Source organism: Chiloscyllium plagiosum, chromosome 22 (genome assembly GCF_004010195.1).
Source record: "Chiloscyllium plagiosum isolate BGI_BamShark_2017 chromosome 22, ASM401019v2, whole genome shotgun sequence".
Lineage (NCBI taxonomy): Eukaryota > Metazoa > Chordata > Chondrichthyes > Orectolobiformes > Hemiscylliidae > Chiloscyllium > Chiloscyllium plagiosum.
The window spans coordinates 21,304,882-21,318,590 of NC_057731.1; the positions used below are offsets into that span (position 1 = coordinate 21,304,882).

The following is a 13,709-nucleotide window of genomic DNA, read 5'->3' on the forward strand; positions in this document are numbered from 1 at the left end:
TGCACTTCCATTTTTACATTCTGTGGCAATCCAACAATGGCACTATAGCTAAATCCATTATTCCTAACCTTTTATGAAACAAAAGGGCATTGAAAATCTGATTATCTGAAGTGTTACCTTTTGTTTCTTTCTCTCTTTATCTCTTTCTCATTCCACAGATGCTGCCAGACCTGCTGAGTATTTCAGTTTTTATTTTAGATTAGCATATTCCACAGAATTTTACTTCATTTCCTTTGTTTAGTAAGATCCATTTATCAAGTATAACTGAGTAATATTGATCAACAGAACATAATTGGGTCACCTTAATAATCCTCCTTCCTGTTACAAGCAGACATTACATTACTTTCACACAAGAGAAATTATTCTTCCAGCTGTGTTAGCATTTATATTTTGCATGATCCCGTTATGCCTCTTTATCTAAATTAATATATTCACATATTCCTTTCCCTTTCATAATTATCTAGCTCCTCCTTAAACACTCCTCATCTACTGTTTATAGTAGCAAGTGCTACATTCTAAACAGTCCGTGGGTTAATCATAGATTAACCAAGGTTTGTGCCTACCTTATATTTATAGCATCTTTAGTTCTGGTCTTCTCAACAAGTGGGAATTATCTACTTTTGCCTTATCAAACCTTTTTTGTAATCTTCAATGCCTCTATCAGATTACTCTACAATCTTATTTTTTCTGGAGAATGAAGCCCAATCTTTTCTGATGGACATAATGCATCAGTTTTGGTATTATTATGATAAATCTTTACTGTAATCATTATTTAATGTTAACATCAGTTGTATTGTTACAGCCATGTAAATGTATTGCTTAAATATTGAGCTTTCAAATATTGAGCTCATTTGTCTCACAATGGGGCATATTGTAAATTTTATTTTCAAAAGTTATAGACCGACAATGCACCAGGCATCATGTTATTAGCCTTCTGTGGCCCCTGGGACCTCGCAGGATCCATTCGACAAAGCCCTTTTGAAAGAATTCCCAAGTGCTCAGGAGAAAAGGTGATGGCAGGTATAGAATGTAGGGAAATAGATGGTGACATCTCGAAAAATGTCCATATGACATAGGAGGGAGTGCTGGATGTCTTGAAATACATAAAAGTGGATAATTCCCCAGAACTTGATCAGATGTACCCGAGAACTCTGTGGGAAGCTAGAGAGGTGATTGCTGGGCCTCTTACTGAGATATTTGTATCATCGATAGTCACAGGTGAGGTGCCAGAAGACTGGAGGTTGGCTGATGTCGTACCAATGTTTAAGAAACGAGGTAAGGACAAACCAGGGAACTGTAGACAAGTGAGCCTAACATCAGTGATGGGCAAGTCATTGGAAGAGATCCTGAGGTACAGAATGTACATGTATTTGGAAAGGCAAGGACTGATTACAGATAGTCAAAAGGCTTTGTGAATGGGAAATCATGACTGTCAAACTTGATTGAGTTGTTTGAAGAAGTAACAAAGAGGATTGATGAGGGCAGAGCAGTAGATGTGATGTATATGGACTTCAGTAAGGCGTTCAACAAGGTTCCCATGAGAGACTGGTTAGCAAGGTTAGGTCTCATGGAATATAGGGAGAACTAGCCCCATTTGGATACAGTACTAGCTCAAAGATAGAAGACAGAGAGTGGTGGTAGAGGGTTGTTTTTCAGACTGAAGGCCTGTGACCAGTAGAGTGCCACAAGGATCGGTACTGGGTCCACTATTTTTCATCATTGATATAAATTTTAGATGTGAGCATAAGAGGTATAGTTAGTAAGTTTGCAGATGTCACCAAAATTGGAAGTGTAATGGACAGTGAGGAAGGTTACCTCATATTACAACGGATCTTGATCAGATGGGCCAATGGGCTGAGAAGTGGCAGATGGAGTTCAATTTAGATAAATGTGAGGTGATGCATTTTGGGAAAGCAAATCTTAGCAGGATTTATACACTTAATGATAAGGTCCAAGGGAGTTTTTCTGAACAAAGAGACCTTGGAGTGCAGGTTCATAGCTCCTTGAAAGTGGAGTCTCAGGTAGGTAGGATAGTGAAGAAGGCATTTAGTATGCTTTCCTTCATTGGTCAGAGTATTGAGTACAGGAGTTGGGAGGTCATGTTGCGGCTGTACAGGACTTTGGTTCAACCACTGTTGGAATATTGTGTGCAATTCTGGTCTCCTTCCTATTGGAAAGATGTTGTGAAACTTGAAAGGGTTCAGAAAAATATTTACAAGGATGTTGCCAGGTTTGGAGGATTTGAACTATAGGGAGAGGCTGAATAGGCTGGGGCTATTTTCCCTGGAGTGTCGAAGGCTCGGGGTGACTTTATAGAGGTTTATAAAATCATGAGGGGCATGGATAGAATAAATAGATAAAGTTTTTTTCCCTGGGGTGGGGGGGAGGTCAGGAAATAGAGGACATAGGTTAGGGTGAGAGGGGGAAGATATAAAAGGGACCTGAGGGGCAACTTTTTCACGCAAAGGCTGGTATGTGTATGGAATGAGTTGCCAGAGGACGTGGTGGAGGCTAACACAATTGCAACATTTAAAAGGCATCTGGATGTGTGTATGAATAGGAAGGGTTGGGACAGATATGGGCCAGGTGCTGGCAGGTGATTCTAGATTGGGTTGGGATATCTGGTCGGCATGGACGAGTTGGACCGAAGGGTCTGTTTCCATGCTGTACATCTCTATGACTCTATGACTATGTCCAGATGTCTTTATATGGTCAGTTGGTAGTCCCACTGTTTTTATTTCAGGCGAAAAGCTTGGAGACAAAAGAGTTTCACATTTTCCTTAATGTTTTAATATAGATTTATTCCAATTTCGGCAGCTCCATTTAGACATCAGAAGAGCAGAGAAAGTGGAGACAAAACCCAATGGCCTTTCTTGACCTAGTGAGCTGGCACTTTTTAAAGTGTCACAGTCGCCAGAGGCTGATTTATTCCTGCTTTATGGCAGGAATCTCCTCTAATGTTTAACAGAGCCTGAAAAATGGCATTGGATGGCTTGATTATTGGAAGATTAATATTATTTAAAAATACTGCAGGTGATGGAAGTCTAGTACAAGAACAGAAAACGCTGAAAACACACAGCTGGTTTGGCAGGCATCTGTAGAGATAGAAAAACAGTATTAACATTTCAGATCATTGATGTTGTTGTGATGCTGTATGTATGTATGATCATGCAGGCATGTCCCTTTAAGAGAATTAAGTGTTCAGATCTGTGTGGCATCAAGCTACATGATATTCTTGTGTAAATCTATGAGTTCCACCTTGAATTACTACTGCTGTGCTTTGTAATCCATGAGGAAGGTCAATTAATCATTCTGCTTGATCCCAGACTTTTCCAATGTCTGCGATAAAATTGTAAAATATTTAGTTGCTTTGTAAATAATCTTCTAATATTTGTGCTCAGTAAGAACCCAATTTCATGTTCGTGCTGCGAGAGTTAACATCATAGTAAAATGCAAAGCACACAATATGGTAGAACCTTGATTGTAGCTAATGTGCACCGATGGAAGAATATTTCGAAAGATTGCTCAGTGACTACTGCTTCAACATCTTACCTTGTTAGCTCCAAGTCACTACTACCTTTGTGTCAGCACTATGGCTAAATGCAGGACAAGCAAGCAATAATCCAGTAAAAGTGCTTCTGTTCACTCTACTGTACCCTCCACAGGGGAAGGAAAGTTTGTGAGTATATTCGATTAAATAGTGAAATGGATTAGCTTCTCAGTTAATGTGCTTCAGGAGAACAGATCCACCATTTGAAAATACAAGCAGAGCAGTAACTGAATCAGTCCGGACCCAATAGCAAGAAACCAATGGCTTTTTATTAATGGTGCAATCTAAGTCTTCTATAAGTGATCCTAAACCAGAACACGGACAGGACACACAGGAGTGGCATGGTGGCTCAGTGGTTAGTGCTGCTGTCTCACAGCACTAGGAACCGGGGTTTGATTTCACCCTCAGGCTGTCTGTGTGGGGTTTGCACATTCTCCTTTTGTCAGCATCGGTTTCCTCCCGCAGTGCAAAGTTATTCAAGTTAGGTGGATTGACCATGGGAAATTGTCTGATAGTGTCCAGGGATATGCAGGATAGGTGGATTAGCCATGGGAAATACAACTTTCCAGGGATAGGTGGGTCTGGGTGGGATGCTCTTTGGAGAGTTGGTGTGGCCTTGTTGTGCTGAATGGCCTATTTCCACACTGTAGGGATTCTGTAATTTTAGGAGTGTACCTAGTGCCTAACGCTGTCCTCCTATAGCTACTGAATTCGAACATTTTGAGGTGCAAAGTGTCAGGAAGACACACAGTCCCCAATTTTCTTTCATATTTTCCGTGTGAATAGTGACTCTATTAACTCTCAGATTGCAATCCACTGTCAGCAACAATCAATAATTTGTCACAGTATATCAATGTGCAATAGCCTATAACTCATCACAATGAAAAACAACAAAACAGTAACCACAAGACCAGTATAGTGCTTTTCAACCAGCATAAATTGCTACAAATGTTGTTAAGATGCAGAAAGATTACAATAACACCATTGCAAATGGAGAACAACATTCTCAAATGGACTGGCAAGCTACTGACCTCACAGCAGAACTCCAGTTGTTCAAGCAAAATTTGGCACTCCACTTCACTCACCAATAAATAGTTGACAAAGAAAAGAAAACTGTCAAAGTCCTCAATGCTCTGGGAAAAGTAAGTCTGAGAAGAGACATCTTGAAGGCTTTACCTCTGCAATAACAATAATCAAAGTCAGCAAAACACAATAAGTAGACACTATAATGACTATTGAATTAATACAGGTTAATCTCATTGAGCCAAGAGTAACATCAGTAAAGGAAATTTCTGATGCTGTTACAAATACATTGCACTCAGTTGTACATGCAGCCCAAAGAACGTTTGAATGATCAAACAACTACAATTGTTACTTTCCAGTTAAGTGAGCACTAGAAGAGGGACTCTTCTCAAGGTTTACAAAAGAAGTTTTAATGAGCCACAATGGAAAATCAAAAACATATGTGTTTGTCACATATGCCAAGTGCATGGAAATACAAGTCATTGGATGTTTTAATTGTCTATATTGTAACTAGTCAATAGTTTGAAATGTAGGATATAAACTCATGGTCCTTCAGAAGTAAATTGAACTGAATATATGCATTTCCCAGCAAAACTAAAACAGGTAAATCAACATGGTGATCAGTGACTGTAAAAAATATTCATTAGATTGTATTATGTCAGGAGTGTAAAAAACTTCTCTGCAATGTCACTTTGTTTATTGGCATAATCATGTTACTGGACAAATGTTGCTTGAATAATTTTACAACCATCCATTATCTCAACTGTGATTTCAGTTTAATTGACAAATGATTATAGGTGTTTTGAAAGGGGACTATGAATTTCAATGCTTTTTGGTATAAGGGTTCATGATTTGAATTGAATGTTAGTTGTAAGGAATTATGTAGTAAAAGGAACATAAGTATACCAATTTTGTTTTGTTAATTAGGGTGTTTTGTCCAATGTAATGACATCTGCAATAGATACTTAGAAGTTAATTTTCTAGAACTTTATCACATCTCTGCATGGGTTCTGAAGTCTGTCCATGATGCATGCTGAGTGAATTGGCTTAGTAGGAGTAAGGGCAATTATTCATATCTTCTTTAGAGAAAGTGGTAATAAAAAGAAGCTGTGCATTTTGCATTCAAAATGTACAGTCTAATTTCAAACTACATATTGTGCGATCGGAATTTGCGATCATATCTCATTAATTAAAAGTTTTAATTAAGCGCTGACAGTCATCATGGTGCAACTGTTACTTTGAAACAGTAATATCATTCCACAATTAAATGTCAGGACTGCTGTGATTGAGGGATTTGGCTAGCATCCAGGAGTATTTTGTAATTGGGTACAATATTAATATAGTCTTCTTAGTCCAAATCTCCATGCACTGATTGCTGCAAACTATAAATATGACAGTGTAGCGGCTTACTATGATATTAATAATCAAAATTAATCTGAAAGTGGAAAATAATAGTTTTAACAGCATTTCAATCAGTCAGAACTGAATGGGCTCCAAATCAATTTGTTATGAATTTAAAAATCATCAATTGCTAATCATTCTTCTCACATTCCAAATCATGTTGCTGCAATGTTTAGGCTTCATGGGATGCTGGTTATTAAAAGACGACTACTGCAAACTGATCCTGATCATCTATCAAGCATTCTACAGCTGCTTAACCTGGCAGAAAATACAGTGGTTTATTTTCCTCACACTTCGCTTTTCTTTTCCTCTATTTTGTTAATTAGGCTTTCTTTTCTTCTCTGCCATGTTGATATTCTGACTAGATAATATTGTAATTCATAAAAAGGTGTACAGCTTCTATCCTGTCCTGCTCCGTGTCAGCCAAGGCCACGTTTAGGATATAAAATCCATTGGCTCTAATTTTAGGCTCCTGTGTATTTAATATTATTCCTATGAAGATTTAAAGTATGTGGCATTAAACAGTTCTGAGCTAAACCAAGTAATTCATGATGGGTTTTTAATGATAGGAATCATCCATAGGAGTTTAATTTCAATTCAGTGTATAGAGTAATTATGTTTTCTATACCTCTCCTGTATAGATTTAAAACATTTCCTCTCTGCTGGGAGCATATTGGCAGCTAGTATTTCAGGCTGGATGTAGACCTGAAAAATACTGAGCCAACAGCACTCAGACTCAGTCACGAATTAGTACCTGCATTATAACAGGGGATGTAACATCCTTTTCATTTCCAGAATTGTTAATTGAGTATACAGCAGAGATAGAAATCTGTAGCAACATTCTAAGTTAGCTTTAACATTGTCACGCAAGTCCCACAACCAGGTGTAGCTGGAAAATGTTTCAGCAAGTTGTCAGATTGCAATTTTTTTTTCCCAGTGAAGTCTTTTAAATGTAAATTCCTTTAGAGAGGTGACCCATTTTCTTCTTTTTGTCCCTTCTAGGTGTGCATCGTGCAAAAGAGAGACACAGAGAAAATGTATGCTATGAAGTACATGAATAAGCAACAGTGCATCGAGAGAGATGAGGTTCGAAATGTATTCAGGGAACTGGAGATCCTGCAGGAAATTGAACATGTTTTCTTAGTAAACCTCTGGTGACTATCTTATGTTTTATTAAATATACATTGTGGTACTGCTATTTACATTCAGTGTTAACATGCTTATTTCCATGTAAGAACACAGCCCTAAGTTGTGAGATGTTAATTTTATGCCACGTCGAGTGCTGTGAATCAAAGGAATCTGCAAAGTAGTTTAGACTTTTGGATCAGTCAACCAAGCTAAAATTGGGCCATCTTGCTCAATTTGTAATCCAAAGGAACTTTGGCTTCCAAATCTGGAACATGAAGCTTGTGATGTGATAATTGAACTAACTTCAGTCTGCGATGAATACCTCTTTTAACTTTTTTGGGCTGTACGGATCTAAAAACCTACCAGCCGTTAAGAAAACTGATTTATTTGTGTTGGTTTATATTTCTACCAGCACTAGTTTTAATGAAATGCCATCAGCCTCCCTCTGTAAACACTGTAAATCTAGCTTCATCACTTCCCACACATGTCCGCCACACTATCTCCCTTCAAGTGTTTCCAACAACATCGTGGTACGTATCCAATGCTCAGTTACCATTTCTGACATTCTATCTCCTAGCCTGTCTCTATCTATTGAATTCTAGCAGAAATGAGGGGAAGCATTATCTTGAGAGCTGAGGAAAAGTGAAGTACAATTTGTATATTAAAAAAAAAGTTCTTAACAGCTAAATCCTTTGAGACTGTGGTTATGAGTGTTTCTATTAGTTGGTGGTTGTATCTTTGACAAACTTTTACTTCTCAATCATTTATTCTACATTTCTAAAAATTTCTAGAAAATGAAGATTTAACTGCTAGCTGCTCTAAGCAGACATGAATCAACAGAAAGTGGGAGTTTAATGGCAGCTTCATACAAATGAGAAGATTTCATTTTTGGCTATTCTTAGTATGCAGACAAAATGATAACATTAATTAAGTCAAGTAACAATAGCAGTAACTAGCTTTTAAAATAGCACCCTTGTCATAGCAAAGTATCCTGGGGCATTTTCATCCAGAAATACATCAAGGCAAGGAAGATGATATTCGGACAGTCTCTGCTCAGACATGTAATGACAGTTCTGGAGCAGGTGGGAATTGAATCCAGGTATCGTGACCTGCAAACATCTCACTTTAATGCTTGGTCAAATAATATATTTTAAGGAGCACTTTAATGGAGCGTGATTTGGTGTTGGACTGGGGTGTACAAAGTTAAAAATCACACAACACCAGGTTATAGTCCAACAGGTTTAATTGGAAGCACACTAGCTTTCGGAGTGTCGCTCCTTCATCCTTCATCCATCAGGTGGATGAAGGAGCGACACTCCAAAAGCTAGTGTGCCTCCAATTAAATCTGTTGGACTATAACCTGGTGTTGTGTGATTTTTACCTTTAATGGAGCAGAGGGAGTTTGAGAGGTTTAAGGAAGACGTTTTAAAGCTTATGGCTACTCAGTGGCCAATAGTAGGACAAATAAACAGTGGAAGAACTGAGTTCTTGAACAGATTACCAAGATGGGCAGTGGCATGGCCATGGAAGGAGTTGAACACAGAGGAGCATAATTTTATACAGGAACAGGGCTTTTCAGCCACCGCTTGGAGACCTCAGCTCCTTTGGGGAAGACCTCCCATGTGGAATGTTGGTTAGACACTTCACAGTGAGCCTTCTTCAAAGTTGCTAAACAGACTGGCAACAACCCATTGCAGCAAGAGCCATTGTGGGGACAGTTGTACCTATTGACAATGTATCCACCATTGGCCCAGGAGCCTGCAAGTAAGTACACCAGGACTTGCTTTTCAGGCTCCCTCTCCTGCCTGAAATAACAGGATGAGATCCTTAAGTTGATGTAGTTGTCCACAAGTCTTCCTGCTCCGGATTTAGCTGGCACAGATACAGTGTCCCAACACATCACCCAATTAAATACACACACCCTACTTCCCTCAGTTCCAAAGTTATCTTTGGAGAAAGGCCTTAAATTTGCCTGAAATATGAACTTTAAAATTGAGTGGACCAAGACCCAATGTAAGTCTGTGCTAATTGGATTGATGGATGAGTGGCTCTTTGTGTTGGCTAGGATAAACATGGCAGTGTTTTGAATGAGCTCAAGTTTTTGGACAGTGTAAGTTGGAAAGCTGGCTTCTCATAACATAATTGAGACCTGACGTAACAAAGGCTTGAATAAGGATTTCAGCAACAAATAACATGAGGCTATCGGATGGAAACAGGTAAAGTTAGAAGTGTTTTTTAACTGGACAAGTAGTACAGTAGTTGTGTTACTAGACTGTTCCTCACTTTGAGAGGAATCTGGAGACAAGAAACCAATTCCTACCATGGTTGCTGGAGAATTTCAATTGAGTTATTCAAAATAATCTGACCTAAAAAGGCTTATCTCAGAAACAGTAATGCTGAAACTATTGGATTGCTGTGAAGCCCATCTGGTTCAAGTCTTCTTTAGGGTTGGCAGACTACTGCCCTTATCCAGTCTTATAAATAGTAATGTTTTGGGTTCAGTGACCCTTCCTCAGAACTTAATTCTAAGGAAGAATCACTGAACCTGAAACATAACTCTGATTTCTCTCCACAGATGCTGCCAGACTTGCTGAGACTTTCCAGCAATTTCTGTTTTTGTTTCTGATTTCCAGCTTCTGCAGTTCTTTCAGATTTTATTTGATAAATGGTAATGCCAGGATGTTGATAGTGTGAGCTTCTATTTCTAAACAATGGCAAGAGGCAAGGAAACATTGCAATCAAGTCCAGTTGTATTTATGTCTGAATACCTAGGGCATAGTTCTGTGTAACGTGGTGACTTTATTCAGCAGACGAGTGAAGGAGGTGTTTGTTCAACAACAGTTGCTCCATTCATCACTATAAAACCGAAACCAGAAATTATGCTTTTATGTATTAGTCAGTTTGAATAGAGATCACAATTTAAGATGACAAAACAACCAGAATGAAGGTAAGCAAATATTTGTTTCATATCATTTAAAAAAAATTTTACACAGATATACTTTTAAGCATTTTAATGTGACAGATGTGTTTAATGTCTCAGATAGGTGACAGAATTAAATTTGCATATTTATACACAGTTGTCTAGGTCAAGGTGAATAATCAATTGATATAGTTCATCATATTTGGAAGATCATTTCAGACAGTTGAAACAAAGTCATTGCACTCTTAATACAAAGTCCTTGTAGTCTCAGTAAAAGACAGAATGCAAGAAATTACCCAGCTTTTAAATTACAAACCCACAATAGGAGAGAGGTTACACTATAAACTCCTGCCTTTGGGTGATGACTGTAATAATTTGTGACATTGAAATGGAAATAGAAATGGGAAGCAGACTCACTGAGGAATGAATCAATATGGTTATTCAAGTTCTGATTCAGAAAGTATATACCTTGCTGGAAATCTATTCTGCTTTATAACAGAAGGTGGTGGCTTAGTGATAAACATCACTGGATACCTAATTCAAAGGCTCAGGTAAATGTTCTGGGGCATGGGTTCAAATCCCACTGTGTCAGATGTTGAAGCTTGAATTTAATCAAAATCTGGAATAAAAGCTAGTTTAATGGCAGCCATTGTTGATTGTTGCAAAAACCCATTTTGTTCTCTAATGTCCTTTAGGGAAGGAAATTTGCGGTCTAACTCATCAGGAATCTGCCTTATATATGACCTCACACCCACAGCAATGTGGTTGACTCATAATTGCCCTCTTGACAAATACAAATGGCAATAAATGCTGGCCAGGTCAGTGATGCCCACATCTCATGAGTGAAAAAAAAATGTATTGAAACATCTAAGAAACACCAGAAAATATTTAAAACCTATTCTAAATGAGGGCTCCAACAATAATATATAAACCTACATTCACCTGATTAATTGCCGTTCACCATTTACTAATTCCTTCATTCTATCATTATTCTGGCAAACAAATTCTTGGAAATCGCTTGTAGTATTTCTCAGGATTTAACTTTATTTAAAGCACCACACCGAGAAAAAAAATCCATGTGATAGCTTCTAATGTTGTCCAGGCGGATCATACTTCATACTGTCCCATTTTGCTAAACCGTATTAGCTCATGGCTCAATGAACAGATAAGTTTTAAGATGGGCTGAGTAATGACTGTGAGGTAGTAAAGTTTTAGGATGGTATCTTCCAAATAGACCAGCTAAGTGTCAATTCAGGGGAGTTTCATTCTTCACCGTGCATCTCATTATGAATGCATCATGTCCGTGTGGTGCTGCTGTCATGCTCACCAGCAGCCCACACGTCACACTTTTAGGGGCACCTGTGATTACAGTCAAAGAGTGTGGTGATGGAAAAGCACAGCCAGTCAGGCAGCATTCGAAGAGCAGGAGAAGCAATGTTTCGAGCATAAGCTCTTTATCGGGAATGAGGCTTATGGTCCAAGGGATCTGAGAGTTGAAAGGGAGAGGGGTGGGGTGGGGGTGAAGGTAGCTGGGAATGTGATAGGTCGATGAACGTGATAGGTCAGTGAGAAAGGCGGAGCGGACAGATGAGAAGGAAGATACACACTCTTCGACTCTGATCTCCCTGTATCTGCAGTCCTCACTTTCTCCTTTACCCGTGAATGCATCGATTTCATAGAGATGACCATGACTGACTTCCTAATGACCAATGATATGGTCAAGATTGCTAGTGACCAGGATTTGTAATAAATATCATTGGTCACATGCAGAATGCTGTATGATAGATATCTTAAACCTGGACTGTGTATGTACCTGATTAATGAAACTGCCTTTGGGAGGCCTCACATCAGTCACAATAGAGACCCCAACCTTACAGTACAAACCACTTCCTGTGCCTGCTCTGAGTGTGATTGCAGCCAATTTTCATTTAAAGTTGGCACTTGTGTTATTCAAGTTTTAATGGAAGGAAACAGAGTTCACATATGTATTGACTTGGAATGACAGATCCAACTGATGACTGATCAGACCTTTGCCAGATCTGTGTGCACAGGAAAGTTGTCCAGGATTTTTTCAGCTTGATTGGTGTCAAAGTTTCTTCAAAAAGCACGTAAAGATGTCCAGGAGGCTAGGAACATGCTCAATTTTGATACCTGGTACAGTCAATAGCCGAACAGTGTCAAGACTCACATTTGAATATTAACCACTGAGGAAAAAGTATGAGAAAACTATGAGAACACTGATGACTGGAGAGGAAGTTGGTGAGAAAATTATAAATCAATGGAGAGATTGCTGGATACTATGCATGACAGTGACGAGATGAGTACCCCTGCCTCTGTCCAAACTCTAGGTAATCCAAGATGGAGGACGGGAAAAATTTCTGGCTGTAACAGCTGCTCCTTTTTTTGAGGTATTTTAGGTGTTAGGTGATTTCCTCGAATTCCAGGAGCAGCAATCACTGTTTTATATGCTGTTGCATTGTTTTGGAACTTTGGAAAAAAAAGTCAAAACAACAGCAGTTCTAAAAGGAAGCACATGGTGAGGACAGTGCAGGAGAGAGAGAGAGAGAACGAACGAACGAACCTGCACAGTTACTGCCTTTGCTGTTTGAATTTGTGTACCGCTGGACATCGGAGTGCATCTGGGAAAATTAACAAACAGTGAAATTCACAACTAATCTTGGAGGAACTGTTGGGCGAAGTTCACAGCACAGAATCAAATAAGTTAATTGTTGTTTTAAGTCTGTCCAAGAGAAAGGCTGCAGTAGAGAGTATAGTGGATTCTTTCCTGATTATATGTTTTTGGAGATACGTCTCTTGATTAAACTTAAAATATTAGCCATAGCTATTAATTTAACCTGGGGCAGTGTTTTTGAGGAATGAGACGGTGTTATTTTCTGGGTGTGTAGATTGTGAAGGAGCAAAAATGGCATTTGCAGTGATATGTACTTGTTGTCAGATGTGGGAGTTTAAAGAGAGATTAAGAATTACTGGGGATTTTATTTGCCATAAATGCTGTTGGATGCGAATCTTATCAGATCGAGTGGATCGGTTGGAGAAACAGATAGAAGCAATGAGGAATTTGCAACAGCAACAGTATGTGATGGATGGCAGTAATAGGAATGGGGGAAAGTCTCAGATATAGATAGGTAAACTCCAGGAAGGGTAAGAGAGGTAGGCAGCTAGTGCAGGAGCCTTTGTGGATATACCCATTTCAAACAGGTATGCTGTTTTGGAAAATGTAGGGGGTGATGGATTCTCAGGGGAACGTAGCACAAACAGGCAAGTTTCTGGCATTGAGACTGGCTCTAATGCAATGAGGGGTACGTCGGCTTCCAAGAGATCAATTGTGTTAGGGCATTCTGTAGTCAGAGGTACAGACAGACGTTTCTGTGGCCAGCAGAGAAAAAGCAGAATGGTGTGTTGTTTCCCTGGTGCCGGATCAAGGATGTCTCAGAGAGGGTGCAGACTGTTCTCACGGGGGAGAGGGGCCAGCATGAGGTCATTGTCCACATTGGAACTAACGATATAGGAAGGGAAAAGGTTGAGATCCTGAAGGGAGATTACAGCGAGGCAGAAATTTAAAAAGGCGGTCCTCAAGGGTAGTAATATCTGGATTACTCCCAGTGCTACAAGCTAGTGAGGGCAGAAATAGGAGGATAGAGCAGATGAATGCATGGCTGAGGAGCT

General features: G+C 39.1%; 1 protein-coding gene across 4 annotated transcripts in view; it reads left to right on the top strand.

Moving 5' to 3' along the window:
* The window catches only part of LOC122561119 (serine/threonine-protein kinase 32C), a 334,934-nt gene that overhangs the window by 241,664 nt on the left and 79,561 nt on the right, over window positions 1-13,709 (top strand). For all 4 annotated transcript variants that reach the window (XM_043712560.1, XM_043712561.1, XM_043712562.1 and 1 more), the window contains exon 3: window positions 6,977-7,128. In XM_043712560.1, the coding sequence (XP_043568495.1) occupies window positions 6,977-7,128 (152 nt within the window). The remainder of the gene's footprint in view (window positions 1-6,976; window positions 7,129-13,709) is intronic.